The sequence below is a fragment of the Somniosus microcephalus genome, chromosome 4 (assembly GCF_052327205.1).
Source record: "Somniosus microcephalus isolate GS21.2 chromosome 4, FLI_Smic_1.0, whole genome shotgun sequence".
Classification (NCBI taxonomy): Eukaryota; Metazoa; Chordata; class Chondrichthyes; order Squaliformes; family Somniosidae; genus Somniosus; species Somniosus microcephalus.
In genome coordinates this window covers 313,532,353-313,551,458 of record NC_140990.1, presented here as the reverse complement: position 1 = coordinate 313,551,458, position 19,106 = coordinate 313,532,353, and the positions used below count along the sequence as shown (strand labels likewise).

The window sequence follows — 19,106 nt, the reverse complement described above, 5'->3', positions numbered from 1 at the left end:
CTGGTGGTCAGTAGATCCCTCGTGTCCGAGTTCCCTGGTGGTCTGTAGATCCCTCGTGACCGATTCCCTGGTGGTCAGTAGATCCCTCGTGTCCGAGTTCCCTGGTGGTCAGTAGATCCCTCGTGTCCGAGTTCCCTGGTGGTCAGTAGATCCCTCGTGTCTGAGTTCCCTGGTGGTCAGTAGATCCCTCGTGTCCGAGTTCCCTGGTGGTCAGTAGATCCCTCGTGTCCGAGTTCCCTGGTGGTCTGTAGATCCCTCGTGTCCGAGTTCCCTGGTGGTCAGTAGATCCCTCGTGTCCGAGTTACCTGGTGGTCTGTAGATCCCTCGTGTACGAGTTCCCTGGTGGTCAGTAGATCCCTCGTGACCGATTCCCTGTTGGTCTGTAGATCCCTCGTGTCCGAGTTACCTGGTGGTCAGTAGATCCCTCGTGTCCGAGTTCCCTGGTGGCTGGTCAATCTCCTCTATCGAATTTCCCGGTGGTCTAAAGAGTGGGAGCAAAAACACCAGGGAGGGAGGTGGGAAGCCATTCCACATGTGTTGCACATCGTCATGGCAGCAGCTGAGATTTCTCCTCCCTCCCCGCCCCCGCGAGAGGAGACAGCGGTTGCCATTGATGACCAGCCATCTCCCCATCTCCTGTCTTCTCTCTCTTCACAGGGCCAAGCTGGAGAAGATGCCCTCCATCCCCGAGGAGCCTGAGATCCCGGAAAACGAGATGGAACGCTTCACCATGCCGGACTTCATCAAACCCATCCAGAACATCGACGTGACGGAAGGGAAGGACGCGGTTCTGGAGTGCCAGGTGACGGGTCTGCCCTACCCCACAATCACCTGGTGCCACAATGGTCACAAGCTCGAGAGCACCGATGAGCGGAGGATGACACAGTGTACGTAAACCCACAAATCCCTCCCCATTCGGGCGTTGACAAACGGAAAGAATAATAAGATGGGTGACGTAAGAAAACTACTCGGCACTTGGTCTAAGCGTTAAACAAAGCTTTAATCAACTGTTTTACAACATGGAGGTCTAGTTGTGTCCTTCACTAGTTCCTGTTAAGAATGTCCTGAGCAAGCTGGGCCCATGCCCGAGTATTTATGCTCTCCCTGGACAGTGCCACCCACAGGCCACTCAGTTGATTCACATCAGGGCGCTTGTCACGGTGCTGAATTTTCATGGTTGTTCTGGGTACAATGGGCGATTCTCAAAACACAACGCAATAATCTCCATCAATACATCCAGCATCTCACCATCATCACTAATAGAGGGAGTGTCACCAGGCATACGCTTCCTCATCGAATGGAGCTCTCTGGCCCCTTTCCCAGTACAGACCCTGCTGGATCATCACTTGTAATCCTTTTGCTGTCGAATATTTGTGGAACGTTCCGGAGTTCCAATCGGGCCTTGCAGCCTTGAGGTTGCTCGGAATGAAGAACATAAAAACATAAGAAATAGGAGCAGGAGTCGGCCATTCGGCCCCTCGAGCCTGCTCCGCCATTCAATAAGATCATGGCTGATCTTCGGCCTCAACTCCACTTTCCCGCCCGATCTCCATATCCCTCGATTCCCCTAGAGTCCAAAGATCTATCGCTCTCAGCCTTGAATATACTCATCGACTGAGCATCCACAGCCCTCTGGAAAAGAGAATTCCAAAGATAAATTCGCGAGGTCCACCCTGGACCCCCTCAGATACTCCGTGTCGGGCAGTGTGCGGGTAACGACTGCCCCTTTCCCGCGGAGGTCGCGGAGCGCTGGGTCTCACGGTGCTGGTCGCGAAGGCCGCCTGACCCGGGGCGGGCGCGGGTTAGGGTTCGTGTCCCGCCCACCCCCCCCCGCCTTTCCCCGCGTGGGGCGGGCTGCCCGCGCGCTCCTGCTTGCTGCCCATCTCATGGCTCTTAACGGTTTCATCACCATAGCTTTTCTCCGCCACAGATAAAGACATCCATCGCTTGGTCATTCGCTGCGTCGACCATTCTCACGCGGGCGTTTATAAAAGTGTCATAGCGAACAAGGTGGGGAAGGCCACCAGCTACGCCCACATATACGTCTCCGGTAAGACCCCGCACTGTCTGTAACTGTCAGAGTCACCGGGAACTGGACACCCAGCCGCACAACCGTTAGTGACCGAGAGCAGCCAGCCAGGGAACAAGCTGGCTACAAAACGGAGAGCAGGGGTTAACGCTAGTTACTCGGATTGGCAGATGGTGGGAAGTGGTGTTCCACAGGGATCAGTGCAGAGACCACCGCTGTTCAACATTTACACGAATGATTCGGACTCGGGGAATCGGGAGTACAATTTCAAAATCTGCAGACAACACCAAATTCAGGGGGGGGGTTGTGGTTAATACCGAGGAATACCGCGACAAAATGCAGCAAGGCATTAATAAGCTGGCAGAATGGGTGTGTAAACGACAAATTCATTTTGATATAGCTCAGTGAGAGGAGCTGCGTTTTGGTACAAGGAATAAGGTGGCCACATACTCCTTGGAACGGGGTAGAGGCGCGAAGGGATCTCGGGGCGCCGATTCACAAGTCATCAAAAGCAGCGATGCAAGTTAACAAGTCCATTAAAAAAAAAAAGGGCCAAAGCAAAATACTGCGGATGCTGAGAATCTGAAATAAAAACAGAAAGTTCTGACAATCGTTAGCTCTGTTTCTCTCTCCACAAATGCTGCCTGACCTGCTGAGTATTTTCAGCATTTTCTGTTTTTATTTCATAGAAAATGCAACCCAAGCACTGGGGGTTCATTTCCTGAGGGATTGAATTGAAATTCAGAGAAGTTAATGTTGAACGTGTATCGAGCCTTGGTTAGACCACACTTGGAGTTACTCTGCACAGTTCTGATCTCCATATTATAAAAAGGATATAGAGGCACTGGAGAGGGTGCAAAAAAGATTCACAAGGATGATACCAGAATTGAGAAGTTATACCTATCAGGAAAGACTGAACAGGCTGGGGTTCTTTTCTCGAGAAAAGAGAAGACTGAGGGGTGACCTGATCAAGGGTAGACGTAGAGAAAGTGTTTCCACTTTTGGGGGAGTCCCGAACTAGGGGCCATCAATATAAAATAGTCAAGTGTAAGATAGATCATAGTTGGGAGCACAAGATCACACGAGGGAGAAAGGAATAGAAGGATATGCTGATGGGGTGAGATGAAGAGGGGTGGGAGGAGGCAGGTGTGGAGCATAAATACCAGCACGGAGCTGTTGGGCCGAATGGCCTGTTTCTGTGTATAACAGGACTGAGTGTCCCAGCACTGACCGTGTGTGTAACAGGACTGAGTGTCCCAGCACTGACTGTGTGTGTAACAGGACTGAGTGTCCCAGCACTGACTGTGTGTGTGTGTAACAGGACTGAGTGTCCCAGCACTGACTGTGTGTGTGTGTAACAGGAATGAGTGTCCCAGCACTGACTGTGTGTGTGTGTAACAGGACTGAGTGTCCCAGCACTGACTGTGTGTAACAGGACTGAGTGTCCCAGCACTGACTGTGTGTATAACAGGACTGAGTGTCCCAGCACTGACTGTGTGTATAACAGGACTGAGTGTCCCAGCTGTGATGAAATATTCCATTCATCACTGCCTGTGACTGTGGTCGGTTTCAGTGTCATTTCCCTTCCCCCAGTCCTCATTGTATTGTTTATTGGAATGTGCTGGAATGTGCTGTGTGTGTAGGGCTCCGCCCATGCCTGGCCCCTTTTGTAAGCTAGCTCAGTCTGGCCTCAGTCTCCAGAAGGAAGATACCTCTCTCTCTTACGTGTTACTTTCTCAGTTAATAAAAGCCTTGTTTTGTTTCGCTAACATCGAGTCTCGGAATTATTGAGGCACATCAATTTTATTAACTTATTTTTCAACACTATGGATCAACTCCTGAAACCCGAACGTTTGGATTTGGATCAACATGCTCCGGACGCATCAGCACGCTTCGGACACTGGTTTGAGTGTATGGAATTCTTCCTGGACAATTCCGCAGCCGTCAAAGACGCTACGGACGCTGCGAGGATGAGACTCGGAATTCTGTGGAATTGGGTAAGCCACCGGGTTTACCCCCTCATCCAAGACGCCGATACGTACCTGGCCGCCTGCGACATCTTAAAGGCGCATTACCAGCAGCCTACGAATGAGGTGTATGCTAGGCATCTGCTCGCTACTCGCGCACAGCGACCTGGGGAATCGGTGGAGGAGTTCCTAAGCACCCTGAAAATGCTTGGCAAAGACTGCAAGTGCCGAGATGTAAAAGCCGCAGTGTACACTGACGAGCTTGTTCGCGATGCCTTTATCACAGGCCTCAGCTCCACTTACATCCGGCAAAGACTGCTGGAAAAAACGGGGTTGGACCTGAAACAGGCTGCGGACACCGCGCGATCCCTGGATGTGGCCCAGAGAAACTCGGACGCCTACTCTTCAGCCCGCGCCGTCCACGCCGCCACGTGTGCACCGAGGGCGCCGCCATCTTGGAAGGCATCTTCCCCGCCCGGCAGCCCGACACCGGCGGGGCCCCGCTCTCCCCCCAGAAGCCCTACGACAGCCGCGACGCGTCAGGGACCCAACTGCTACTTCTGCGGGCAGCCAAAACACACCAGAAACCTGTGCCCGGCGAAAGGCACCACCTGCTTTAAGTGCGGTAAGAAGGGGCACTTCGGGAAGGTGTGCAGAGGGAACCCCGCCGGAAAACCAACCGCCGGAAAACCCGCCACCGCCGCATGTGCGCCGTGGGAGCGGCCATCTTGGACGCCATCTTGCCCGACCTCGTGGGGTCTGCCATCTTATGAGCAGACAGCGTGGACGCCATCTTGTATCGATCAGGGCCCTACAGTGGCATCGGTCACAGTGGACCAGACCAGGCCGCACCCGCTATCCAAATCAATGGTGGACATCGAGGTAAACGGGTGCCGGGTTAAATGTTTAATTGACAGTGGAAGCACGGAGAGTTTTATCCACCCTGAACTGGCACAGCAACTCTCCCTAAAGGTGGTCCCTGCTCAGGGTACCATCTCTATGGCTGATAAAACCCAGACATCGACCATTCTGGGTTACTGCACGGTACAATTGGGCGTTAACGGAACTGTATACGATAATTTTAAAGTATTAATCATGAAGAACCTATGTGCGAGCGTGATCTTGGGCCTGGATTTCCAGTGCAACCACCAAAGCATCACGCTCAAGTACGGTGGGTCCCAGCCGCCCCTCACAGTGTGCGGTCTGGCTACCCTGAAGGTAAAGCTGCCTTCGCTATTCGCGAACCTTACCCCTAACTGCCGGCCAATAGTGACCAAAAGCAGGAGGTACAGCTGGGAGGACAGGCGGTTTATCGCGACCGAGGTAGACAGGCTCCTGAAAGAGCGCATTATTGAACGCAGCAACAGCCCGTGGCGCGCCCAAGTGGTAGTGGTAAGGGGTAGCGAGAAGAAACGGATGGTGATCGACTATAGTCAAACGATCAACAGGTACACCCAACTAGACGCCTACCCGCTACCCCGCATATCAGAAATGGTGAACCAAATCGCCCAATACCGGGTGTTCTCCACCATCGACCTCAAGTCCGCGTACCACCAGCTCCCTATCAGACCAGAGGACCGCCCGTACACCGCCTTCGAGGCGAACGGACGCCTCTACCAATTCCTCAGAGTCCCCTTTGGGGTGACGAATGGGGTCTCGGTTTTTCAGAGGGAGATTGATCGCATGGTCGATGACCACCACTTGCAGGCAACCTTCCCCTACCTCGACAACGTCACCATCTGCGGCCACAATCAGCAGGATCACGACTCGAACCTCGAGAGGTTCCTGGAAACCGCACAAAAACTCAACCTCACCTACAACGAGGACAAGTGCGTTTTCAACACCACGCGCCTCTGCATACTAGGCAGCGTGGTGGAGAATGGGGAAATCGGACCAGGCCCCGACCGATTGCGCCCCCTACGGGAGCTGCCCCTGCCCAACACTCCCAAAGCCCTGAAAAGGTGCCTGGGGTTATTTTCTTATTATTCCCAATGGGTCCCCAACTACTCCGACAAAGCCCGCCCCCTCTTGAAAGCATCCTCTTTTCCGCTTTCTGCTGAGGCCCACGCCGCCTTCAAAAGCATTAAGCAGGATATTGAGCGGGCCACGCTACAGGCAGTGGACGAGAACACTCCATTTCAAGTGGAAAGTGATGCGTCTGACTTCGCCTTGGCGGCCACCCTCAACCAGGCGGGGCGGCCCATAGCTTTCTTCTCGAGGACCCTCCAAGGGCCCGAGATCAGACACTCCTCCGTGGAAAAGGAGGCCCAAGCCATCGTGGAGGCAGTGCGCCACTGGCGCCACTACCTAGCCGGCAAACGCTTCACCTTACTTACCGACCAGCGGTCGGTAGCGTTTATGTTCAATAATAAACAGAGGGGGAAGATTAAAAATGATAAGATTCTTAGGTGGCGGATCGAGCTCTCCACCTTCGAGTACGACATCATTTACCGGCCAGGGGCCCTTAACGAATCCCCTGACGCCCTCTCATGAGGGATGTGTGCCAGCGCCACCGGGGATCGGCTACAGACCCTCCACAACGACCTCTGCCACCCAGGGGTCACGCGGCTGTTCCACTTCATAAAGTCCTGTAACTTACCCTACTCGATTGAGGAAGTTCGGTCTCTGACCAGGAACTGCCGCACTTGCGCTGAGTGCAAGCCTCGGTTCTACCGCCCAGATAGAGCCCACTTAATCAAAGCTACACGGCCCTTTGAGCGGCTCAGCTTAGATTTCAAGGGCCCCCTCCCGTCCGTCGACCGCAATGTTTACTTCCTGAACATTGTGGACGAATACTCCCGGTTCCCATTCGCCTTCCCCTGCCCAGACATGACCAGCGCCACGGTCATTAAATGCCTCAACAGCCTGTTCTGCCTGTTCGGTATGCCGAGCTACATCCATACGGATAGGGGGGCGTCCTTCATGAGTGAAGAGCTACGCCAGTACATGCTGTCCAAGGGGATCGCCACGAGCCGTACCACCAGCTACAACCCCCGGGGTAACGGCCAAGTGGAGCGAGAGAACGGGACAGTATGGAAAGCAGTCACTCTAGCTCTAAGGACCAAGGGCCTCCCTATCTCCCGCTGGCAGGAAGTCCTCTCGGATGTGCTCCATTCGATACGGTCGCTATTGTGTACGGCCACTAATGCCACGCCTCATGAACGAATGTTTGTCTTTCCCCGGAAATCCACCTCAGGCGTATCCATGCCGTCATGGCTCTCCACCCCAGGTCCGGTACTCGTGCGAAGGCATGTGAGGGGCCACAAGACGGACCCTCTCGTGGAGCCAGTACACCTACTCCACACCAACCCCCAATACGCATATGTCCGGCACGCCGACGGAAGGGAGGACACCGTGTCCATAAAAGACGTCGCCCCAGCCGGCATCGACAACAACCACGGCAATAGCAGCAACAACGATCACAGCAACTCTTACCCACCCACTACTCTTTCATCACCCCCGGAAGAACATCGACCAACGGCACCCCCACCAACTACCCCTTCAACAACCCTGGCGGCACCCCCGGCAGAGACCCAGGAGACTACCGGGGACACCCAGCCGACACCCGCGGCACCACAACAGCCACGTCGGTCGCAGAGGACTATCAAACCCCCAAACAGACTAAATCTATAGAAGGGGTGAATGTGATGAAATATTCCATTCATCACTGCCTGTGACTGTGGTCGGTTCCAGTGTCATTTCCCTTCCCCCAGTCCTCATTGTATTGTTTATTGGAATGTGCTGGAATGTGCTGTGTGTGTAGGGCTCCGCCCATACCTGGCCCCTTTTGTAAGCTAGCTCAGTCTGGCCTCAGTCTCCAGAAGGAAGATACCTCTCTCTCTTACGTGTTACTTTCTAAGTTAATAAAAGTCTTGTTTTGTTTCGCTAACATCGAGTCTCGGAATTATTGAGGCACATCACCAGCACTGACTGTGTGTGTGTGTAATAGGACTGAGTGTCCCAGCACTGACTGTGTGTAACAGGACTGAGTGTCCCAGCACTGACTGTGTGTGTAACAGGACTGAGTGTCCCAGCACTGACTGTGTGTAACAGGACTGAGTGTCCCAGCACTGACTGTGTTTAACAGGACTGAGTGTCCCAGCACCGACTGTGTGTTTAACAGGACTGAGTGTCCCAGCATTGACTGTGTGTAACAGGACTGAGTGTCCCAGCACTGACTGTGTGTGACAGGACTGAGTGTCCCAGCACTGACTGTGTGTAACAGGACTGAGTGTCCCAGCACTGACTGTGTGTAACAGGACTGAGTGTCCCAGCACTGACTGTGTGTAACAGGACTGAGTGTCCCAGCACTGACTGTGTTTAACAGGACTGAGTGTCCCAGCACTGACTGTGTGTAACAGGACTGAGTGTCCCAGCACTGACTGTGTGTGTAACAGGACTGAGTGTCCCAGCACTGACTGTGTTTAACAGGACTGAGTGTCCCAGCACTGACTGTGTTTAACAGGACTGAGTGTCCCAGCACTGACTGTGTGTATAACAGGACTGAGTGTCCCAGCACTGACTGTGTGTATAACAGGACTGAGTGTCCCAGCACTGACTGTGTTTAACAGGACTGAGTGTCCCAGCACTGACTGTGTTTAACAGGACTGAGTGTCCCAGCACTGACTGTGTTTAACAGGACTGAGTGTCCCAGCACTGACTGTGTGTAACAGGACTGAGTGTCCCAGCACTGACTGTGTGTAACAGGACTGAGTGTCCCAGCACTGACTGTGTTTAACATTACTTTAATCAGAAATTGTCAGACCTCAGAAGAGTGAAATTACGGTAAGAATGATTTTGCAAGTTTCATGGAAGTTTATCTGCTGGCAGTTGGATGCAATGTGGATTGGAATGAGATTCCAGGCCGACAGCCAAGATGTTGATGTGAAAGGAGAAAGATCGGGAGCGGAGTGGGATTGAATTAATTTACTAAGCAATCAATTATAAATAGAGGCCTCATCAATCTCAGGATGTGGTAATGGGCAGAAGCTGCTGCTTCCCTGCCATACTATGGGAGCAGAGGAGAGTGCTGATCCTGACTCCTGCTTGTGTTGCTATCACTCTGTCTGCAGTTATCGGAACACCACTCAATGAGATTAGTATACAGTAATAGATACCCAGGAGTGAGTTACAGGCTGGAATCCAATTGAGGGGTCTGGGTGGTTTATATACAGAATAACGGATACCCGGGAGTGAGTTACAGGCTGGAATCTAATCGAGGGGTTCGGGTGGTTTATATATAGAATAACGGATACCCGGGAGTGAGTTACAGGCTGGAATCTAATCGAGGGGTTCGGGTGGTTTATATACAGAATAACGGATACCCGGGAGTGAGTTACAGACTGGAATCTAATCGAGGGGTTCGGGTGGTTTATATACAGAATAACATATACCCGGGAGTGAGTTACAGGCTGGAATCTAATCGAGGGGTTCAGGTGGTTTATATACAGAATAACGGATACCCGGGAGTGAGTTACAGGCTGGAATCTAATCGAGGGGTTCGGGGGGTTTATATATAGAATAACAGATACCCAGGAGTGAGTTACAGGCTGGAATCTAATCGAGGTTTTGGGTGGTTTATATATAGAATAACAGATACCCAGGAGTGAGTTACAGGCTGGAATCCAATTGAGGGGTCTGGGTGGTTTATATACAGAATAACGGATACCCGGGAGTGAGTTACAGGCTGGAATCTAATCGAGGGGTTCGGGTGGGGTTTATATATAGAATAACAGATACCCAGGAGTGAGTTACAGACTGAAATCTAATCGAGGGGTTTGGGTGGTTTATATATAGAAAAATGGATCCCCAGGAGTGAGTTACAGGCTGGAATCTAATTGAGGGGTTTGGGTGGTTTATATATAGTAAAACAGATACCCGGGAGTGAGTTACAGGCTGGAATCTAATCGAGGGGTTCGGGGGGGTTTATATATAGAATAACTGATACCCGAGAATGAGTTACAGGCTGGAATCGAATCGAGGTGTTCGGGGGGTTTATATATAGAAAAATGGATCCCCGGGAGTGAGTTACTGGCTCGAATCAAATTGAGGGGTTTATATATAGAATAACAGATACCCGGGAGTGAGTTACAGGCTGGAATCTAATCGAGGGGTTTGGGGGATTTATATATAGAATAACAGATACCCAGGAGTGAGTTACAGGCTGTAATCTAATCGACGGGTTCGGGGGGTTTATATATAGAATAACAGATACCCAGGAGTAAGTTACAGGCTGGAATCTAATCGAGGGGTCCGGGGGGGGGGTTTATATATAGAATAACAGATACCCGGGAGTGAGTTACAGGCTGGAATCTAATCGAGGGGTTCGGGGGGGGTTTATATATAGAATAACAGATACCCGGGAGTGAGTTACAGGCTGGAATCTAATCGAGGGGTTCGGGGGGTTATATATAGATTAACAGATACCCGGGAGTGAGTTACAGGCTGGAATCTAATCGAGGGGTTCAGGTGGTTTATATAGAATAACAGATACCCGGGAGTGAGTTACAGTCTGGAATCTAATTGAGGAGTTCAGGTGGTTAATATATAGAATAACAGATACCCGGGAGTGAGTTACAGGCTGGTATCTAATCGAGGGGTTCAGGGGTTTATATGTAGAATAACAGATACCCGGGTGTGAGTTACAGGCTGGAATCTAATCGAGTGGTTCGGGGGGTATATATATATAGAGTAACAGATACCCGGGAGTGAGTTACAGGCTGGAATCTAATCGAGGGGTTGGGGGGGTTTATATATAGAATAACGGATACCCGGGAGTGAGTTACAGGCTGGAATCTAATCGAGGGGTTTGGGTGGTTTATATATAGAATAACAGATACCCGGGAGTGAGTTACAGGCTGGAATCTAATCGCGGGGTTCGGGGGGTTTATATATAGAATAACAGATACCCGTGAGTGAGTTACAGGCTGGAATCTAATTGAGGGGTTCGGGGGGGTTTAGATACAGAATAACAGATACCCGGGAGTGAGTTACAGGCTGGAATCTAATCGAGGGGTTCGGTGGGGTTTATATATAGAATAACAGATACCCGGGAGTGAGTTACAGGCTGGAATCTAATCGAGGGGTTCGGGGGGTTTATATATAGAATAACAGATACCCGGGAGTGAGTTACAGGCTGGCATCTAATCGAGGGGTTCGGCTGGGTTACACGTTGAATAAACCATGAGATTTCTGTTTCAAAGGTGACTCTTGTTGTGGGGGATGTTGAGCAGCTTTGATCCAGTTTCCTGCTGGTGGTTGGCAGCCTTTCATTCCCGCTGATGGGTGTCTTGCATTGGTGCATGACTCCAGCTCCTTCAGAGTGATGCCAAGGAGAGGTTCTGTGCTTGCTGCAAGTGATGTTTTGTGCAGCTTGTCCTTTGCTGTTTGGTGGGGTGACCTTGTGCAGGGCTCGGAGGGATGGAGGTGACAATGTTTGTTATGAAATATTGTTGCTCATGTTCTTTGCCTTTAATCCAGATGTGGTGCCCGACCCACCCAATGGTCCAGCTGTGGTGGCCGGAGTGACCGGTCGGACAGTGACGCTTAACTGGAACAAACCAAAGAAACTTGACCCGTCAATAGGTAACAATCAATATAGCTCATCGTACAGGTCAGGGTGTGCGGCTTATTCACGTGTGTATAATGTGTCTGCTGGACTTAGCGCTGTCCCAACACACACTCCCAGGGCAGATACAGCACAGGGTTACATACAGAGTAAAGCTCCCTCTACACTGTCCCATCAAACACTCCCAGGGCAGGTACAGCACGGGTTAGATACAGAGTAAAGCTCCCTCTACACTGTCCCATCAAACACTCCCAGGGCAGATACAGCACGGGTTAGATACAGAGTAAAGCTCCCTCTACACTGTCCCATCAAACACTCCCAGGGCAGATACAGCACAGGGTTAGATACAGAGTAAAGCTCCCTCCACACTGTCCCCATCAAACACTCCCAGGGCAGGTACAGCACAGGTTAGATACAGAGTAAAGCTCCCTCTACACTGTCCCATCAAACACTCCCAGGGCAGGTACAGCAGGGGTTAGCTACAGAGTAAAGCTCCCTCTACACTGTCCCATCAAACACTCCCAGGGCAGATACAGCACGGGTTAGATACAGAGTAAAGCTCCCTCTACACTGTCCCATCAAACACTCCCAGGGCAGGTACAGCACGGGTTAGATACAGAGTAAAGCTCCCTCTACACTGTCCCATCAAACACTCCCACGGCAGGTACAGCACGGGTTAGATACAGAGTAAAGCTCCCTCTACACTGTCCCATCAAACACTCCCAGGGCAGATACAGCACGGGTTAGATACAGAGTAAAGCTCCCTCTACACTGTCCCATCAAACACTCCCAGGGCAGGTACAGCACGGGTTAGATACAGAGTAAAGCTCCCTCTACACTGTCCCATCAAACACTCCCACGGCAGGTACAGCACGGGTTAGATACAGAGTAAAGCTCCCTCTACACTGTCCCATCAAACACTCCCAGAGCAGGTACAGCACGGGTTAGATACAGAGTAAAGCTCCCTCTACACTGTCCCATCAAACACTCCCAGGGCAGATACAGCACGGGTTAGATACAGAGTAAAGCTCCCTCTACACTGTCCCCATCAAACACTCCCAGGGCAGGTACAGCACGGGTTAGATACAGAGTAAAGCTCCCTCTACACTGTCCCATCAAACACTCCCAGGGCAGGTACAGCACGGGTTAGATACAGAGTAAAGCTCCCTCTACACTGTCCCATCAAACACTCCCAGAGCAGGTACAGCACAGGTTAGATACAGAGTAAAGCTCCCTCTACACTGTCCCATCAAACACTCCCAGGGCAGGTACAGCACGGGTTAGATACAGAGTAAAGCTCCCTCTACACTGTCCCCATCAAACACTCCCAGGGCAGGTACAGCACGGGTTAGATACAGAGTAAAGCTCCCTCTACACTGTCCCATCAAACACTCCCAGGGCAGGTACAGCACGGGTTAGATACAGAGTAAAGCTCCCTCTACACTGACCCATCAAACACTCCCAGATACAGGTCAGGAGAGAGGTGAGATCGGTGTATCTATCTCCTAATGCGTAGAAGCCGTATCACGCACTCCCACCTTGTTTTGATATTGAACTGTTCGCAATCTGCAGTACGTGGAGGTGAGTCACTCTCTCACCTTCCTTCACTCCCACTTGAAAGTGCAAAGGATGCCTAATTGTTCTTTACATTGACCAAAGTTGCACTTCCTGCTCCCTACCTTCTGTTAGGAAGCCTTTAAATAATATCAAAAATCTGTTGCAGAGAAATGAAGACCCGGAGCTTTCCTTGGGAATGTTTCTGTATGTAAGTGTGTCAGCCGTGGCTCAGTGGGTTGCACTCTCTCACCTCTGAGTCAGCAGCTCATGAGTTCAGGTCCCCCATCAGAGACTTGTGCACAAAAACCCCAGTGCAGTACGGAGAGAGCGCTGCACTGTCGAAGGTGCCGTCTTTTGGATGAGACGTTAAACCGAGGCCACGTCTGCTCTCTCCGATGGATGTAAAAGAGCCCACGGCCGCTAATCAAAGAAGAGCAGGAGAGTTTTACGTTTTAAGCGCCTTGTAGCCATTCTGCTACATTAAAGGCGCTGTATATATGCAAGTTGTTGTTGTTGTTTGACTTATCCCCGGTGTTCTGGGGCCAATATTTATCCCTCAATCGACATCACTAAAAAGCAGATTATCTGGTCATTATCACACTGCTGATTGTGGGAGCTTGCTGTGTGCAAATTGGCTGCCGCATTTCCTACATTACAACAGTGACTACACTTCGAAAAAGTACTTCAATGGTTGTAAAGCGCTTTGGGACGTCCTATGGTGCTATAGAAATGCAAGTCTTTCTTTCTTAAAAAGAAACATAGAAACATAGAAGATAGCAGCAGGAGTAGGCCATTCGGCCCTTTGAGCCTGTTCTGCCATTTAATGAGATCATGGCTGATCATCCAAATTCAGTACCCTGTCCCTGCCTTCTCCCGGTATCCCTTGATCCCTTTAGCCTTAAGAAATATATCCAACTCCTTCTTGAATATATTTAATGAATTGGCCTCTACTGCCTTCTGTGGTAGAGAATTCCACAGGTTCACCACTCTCTGGGTGAGGAAATTCCTCCTCATCTCAGTCCTAAATGGCTTACCCCTTATCCTTAGACTGTGACCCCTGGTTCTGGACACCCCGACCATCGGGAACATCCTTCCTGCATCTAGTCTGTCCAGTCCTGTCAGAATTTTATAAGTTTCAATGAGATCCCCTCTCATTTTTCTAAAATCCAGCAAGTATAAGCCCAATTGACACAATCTCTCCTCATACGTCATTCCTGCCTGGTGAATCTTCGCTGAACTCCCTCCATGGCAAGAACATCCTTCCACAGATAAGGCGACCAAAACTGCACACAATACTTCAGATGTGGTCTCACCAAGGCCCTGTACAGGTTCACCACTCTCTGGGTGAAGAAATTCCTCCTCATCTCTGTCCTAAATGGCTTACCCCTTATCCTTAGACTGTGACCCCTGGTTCTGAAAGTCATGTAGATTAACACACACACACCCCCAGGCCGAGATGGACACAGTAGATGAAAGCTAGGGCGTGCTCACATGATGGGTCGATTTCTACAGTAATGGTTTGAAAGCCCGTGTGCAGCACAGGCCCAAGTTTCCGACCAGTGCTCTAGACGGGCGAGACTCCTTGCCGGGAGTAGAGAGCCGGGAATTGGCCATTGCGCGCCTGCGCATGTAGCCGTGTTCCCGTGGAGTTGTGCGGCCGTTCAGCGGTCCGGGCGGTCCCACGCAGCTGGCTCACCCTTTTAAATGGAAAAACCGCGCGTACGCGCGGAAATTTGAATGGGCCACGCAGCCCATTAAAGGGGCCGCGCCCCCAGAAAGTAAATTAGAGGGAAAACAGATTTAAAGTAATTGGTCGGAGGTTTAGAGGGGAGTTGAGGAGAACTTTGTTCACCCAGAGGGTGGTGGAGGTCTGGAACAACGTGGCTGCAAAACTTTAGAGGAAATATTGGCCCAGAAATTCGGGTCGGAGGCTTCCCGCGGGTGCAAGCCCCCGAACTGCACTTACCTCGCGCACCGGCCGTTGAGCTGTGGGCCCACGTGGGATTCCGATCCTGGGCCTGCTCCAACTGCCGGCGCACAGTGCTTGCGTATCCCAGGGGCGCAGTTAGTTCGAAGCATCCCCATGGATCACGTGGGCCATGGGGAGCCAATGGTAGCAGGGAATGCTTCATTCATAAATTTGACAGGAAGTGCTGTCAAAACTATAAATATCATAAGCTCCAAAACATCACTAAGACTGCAGATAATTTTTTTTTTAAATCACATTTTTAAAATAACTATAAATCACATAAAATACCTATTTTAAACAATAATTTAAATTTTTGAAAAAATTAATTACATTTTCTAACGGGGCTAAAAATAAACTTACCTTTCTTTAAAGTATATTTAAATATAATTAACCTGTGGAAAAAATGTTTTAATTTTAATTAATTCACCACTTACCTTGTTAAAAGCAGGCCTTGCGACTGCTTTTTACATGTGTAGCTTCTGGAAACTTACCCTCCCGGGAAAACCTGCAAAAAACCCAGAAGTTCCAGGCGTACGCGCTGCCTCTCCGGCGCACGCGTTCGACCTGTGAACCCATTCTTTTAAGGGAACGGAAGTTCCGGTTTCCCGCGCATGCGCAGTGCATGCACGAAACCGGCACTTTCGTTGGGCCTACGTGTGAGTACCCCGTGCGTACTCGCCCGTGGGGACCCGAATTTCTGGCCCATTGTCTCTAAATGTTCTTACTCAAATGGGTATATCATTAAACAGTGAATTAGAGTTTACCTGTACTTTTCAAAGACATTCCCACATCTCAGGTTCAAAATTAGCAACAGTGCTAGTCAAGCAGATGGCCATTTCAAGTTGATAGGTTATTTTAACTCTACATCACTTATTCATAAGGTGCAGTTTAGAATATTGTCTCCAGTATTGAGCAAGAGATGAGAGAACAGCAACAAGGATGGTTCAGAAAGTTCTAATTCTAAAAGGTTGAAACAGTGCGGGAGAGGCAGAGACCCTCATCGCATTTAAAAAGTACTTGGATGTGCACTTGAAGTGCCGTAACCTGCAGGGCTACAGACCATAGAATGGTTACAGCACAGAAGGAGACCATTTGGCCCGTCGAGCCCATGCCAGCTCTCTGCGAGCACTAGGACCAGCAGTGCCCTTTGTATGCCATATTAACCATCGAGGGACCTTATCTTGCCAAGTGATGCCGTTCACTACATCAGTGGTATAGACATTTGGGTCGAGTGTTCACTGTAAATTGCTGAATTTTTCCCATGTCTTATTTATACGTTGTTTATTAACCAAGAGCTGGGAATTGGGATTAGGCTGGATTAGCTCTTTGTCGGCCAGCACGGACATGATGGGCGGAACGGCCTCCTTCTGTGCGGTAAATTTCTATGATCCTATGCACATTGGTGCGCCGGCTCCATTGCCATCCGGTGATGGTGCGTCTCTGTTACTTTTCAGATCCGGTTGCCTTGACCTACGTGATCCAGAGCCAGGTGGTGGGCACCGCCCAGTGGCACGTCCTCAAATCCAACATCAGGGACACCACCTACACCATCCAGTCACTCAACAAAGGCATCCAGTACCTGTTCCGGATCCAGAGCGCGACGCCCAAGAGCTGCAGCAAACCCTCCCCCATCTCGGAACCCATCAAACTATTCGACAGAGGTAAGGGCCGCGCATCGGATACTCGCGCGCTCCTGTCTAACAGGACTAGACAGACTAGATGCAGGAAGGATGTTCCCGATGGCCGGGGAGTCCAGAACCAGGGGTCACAGTCTAAAGATAAGGGATAAGCCATTTAGGACAGAGATGAGGAGGAATTTCTTCACCCAGAGAGTGGTGAACCTGTGGAATTCTCTACCACAGAAGGCAGTTGAGGCCAATTCATTAAATATATTCAAGAAGGAGTTGGATATATTTCTTGAGGCTAAAGGGATCAAGGGATATGGGGAGAAAGCAGGGACAGGGTACTGAATTTGGATGATCAGCCATGATCTCATTGAATGGCGGGGCAGGCTCGAGGGGCCGAATGGCCTACTCCTGCTCCTATCTTCTATGTTTCTATGTTTCCAAAGTAAGGGAGGGATGGCGACTGAATAAAACAGGAGCAGGTGAGACCACAACTGAGTGACGCAGGCTAACAAGGCCATAAAAAAGCAAACCAAAAACACTGGGGTTCATTTCTAGAGGGATAGAATTGAAAAACAGGGAAGTTATGTTAAACTTGTGTCAAACCTTGGTTAGACCACACTTGGAGTTACTGTGCACAGTTCCGGTCTCCGTATTATAAAAAGGAGAAAATGCAAAAAAGATTCACAAGGATGATACTGGAAGTGAGAGGATATACTTATCAGGAAAGACTGTGCACATTTCTGGTCTCCGTATTAGAATAAGGAACTCCCTGCCTAATGGCACTGTGGGAGCACCTTCACCAGGCGGACTGCAGCGGTTCTGTAGTGTCCGAGTATAAATAATACACGGACTGCAGGAGAACAATAATAACAGGTATTTACTGAACAGAGGGTAACTTAAGACTGAAATACAGAAGCCTGCTATGGCTTTATATACAGGGGTGGTCACTGCCGGTACTGCAGTATAGAATCAGTTCTTCTCTTAAAGGTACATACATAACAATTCCTCCCCTTTTAGATAAACAGTACATAACATTCATTTAACAACTAAATAATAACTAATTGCAATTACAATTTTCTCTGTACTATATACATCAACTGAAATAATCATTTATAAGTTCAGTCTTTGAGGAGGCTTCCTGATCCTGACTGGATAGCGCCTTTCTCGAGTATCCTGTTCTTGCGGCGGAGTTGATTCTGGCTCATTGTCATTGGTTGGTTCGTCAGCTTCCAATACCACTGCTTCTGAGGTAGACGCAATCTGTACTTCGGGTTGATTACCAGGTGCACCTGCTCGTGGTATGGGTTTGGCTTGTTCCTGCGACTCTAGAATCTGGTCAGCATGGCGCCTCACGATGCTCTCTCCAACGTCCACTGTGTACATTAGTGGTCCCTGCTGTGTGCATATCGTTCCTGGCTGCCATTTTTCTGTTCGGTAGTCGCGGGCCAAGACTGGTTGCCCTATCTTGAAGCTCCTGGTTGGCTTCTCATTTATGTGCTGGAATTGCTTATCCTCAACATCTCGTCTTATGTTTGGTTTGAGCAAATCCAGGCAACATCTTAGCCTTCGGTTGAAGAACATTATGGCTGGAGCTTGGTTGGTGACTGCATGTGTCGCATTCCGGTAAGCAAACAAGAAATTATCCACCTTGTGTTGTAGTGGTATGTCGTCATTATGCATTGCCTTTATTGCCTTTTTAAAGGTCTGAACAAACCTCTCAGCCAATCCATTTGTGGCTGGATGATATGGGGCAGATGTGTAATGCTTCACCCCATTATTCCTCAGAAACCTCCGGAAATCCTCTGACACAAACTGTGGCCCATTGTCGGAGCAAATCTGTTCTGGCAAGCCATTCCTGGTGAAGATGCTCCATAGGACTGCAATAGTTTTCTCTGTGGTGGTGGAGGACATTTTGATGACCTCTGGCCATTTTGAATGGGCGTCCACAGCGATTAGGAACATTGAGTCCATAAATGGACCAGCAAAATCAATGTGTACCCGTTGCCATGGAGATGAGGGCCACTCCCATGGATGTAGCGGGGCCTGTGGTGGAGCGTTTTGGACCTTCTGGCATCCTGTGCATCTCTTGGTCATATCCTCGATTTCTTTATCAATTCCCAGCCACCACACAAACGCCCTGGCTAGGCTCTTCATTTTTACCCCTCCCAGATGACCCTCATGAAGCTCATTGAGCACTCTATCCCTCAACTTGGGTGGAATTACCACTCGGGACCCACACATCAAGGTCCCCCGGTGTTAGATCCGTGATTCTGAGAGTATGATGTTTTTCAATAACCACACGGATGCTGTAACTGAACAATCAACAGGTATTTACTGGAGTAGGGTAATCTCAAGACTGGGGTACAGAGGCATACTCAAGGCTTATATA

The 19,106-nt window shown here is 50.1% G+C and overlaps 1 protein-coding gene across 3 annotated transcripts in view; it reads left to right on the top strand.

The window, feature by feature from the left end:
* Positions 1-19,106, top strand: part of spega (striated muscle enriched protein kinase a) — a 536,975-nt gene that overhangs the window by 297,875 nt on the left and 219,994 nt on the right. For all 3 annotated transcript variants that reach the window (XM_085986741.1, XM_085986740.1, XM_085986742.1), the window contains 4 exons: positions 658-887; positions 1,931-2,050; positions 11,476-11,580; positions 16,544-16,750. In XM_085986741.1, the coding sequence (XP_085842867.1) occupies positions 658-887; positions 1,931-2,050; positions 11,476-11,580; positions 16,544-16,750 (662 nt within the window). The remainder of the gene's footprint in view (positions 1-657; positions 888-1,930; positions 2,051-11,475; positions 11,581-16,543; positions 16,751-19,106) is intronic.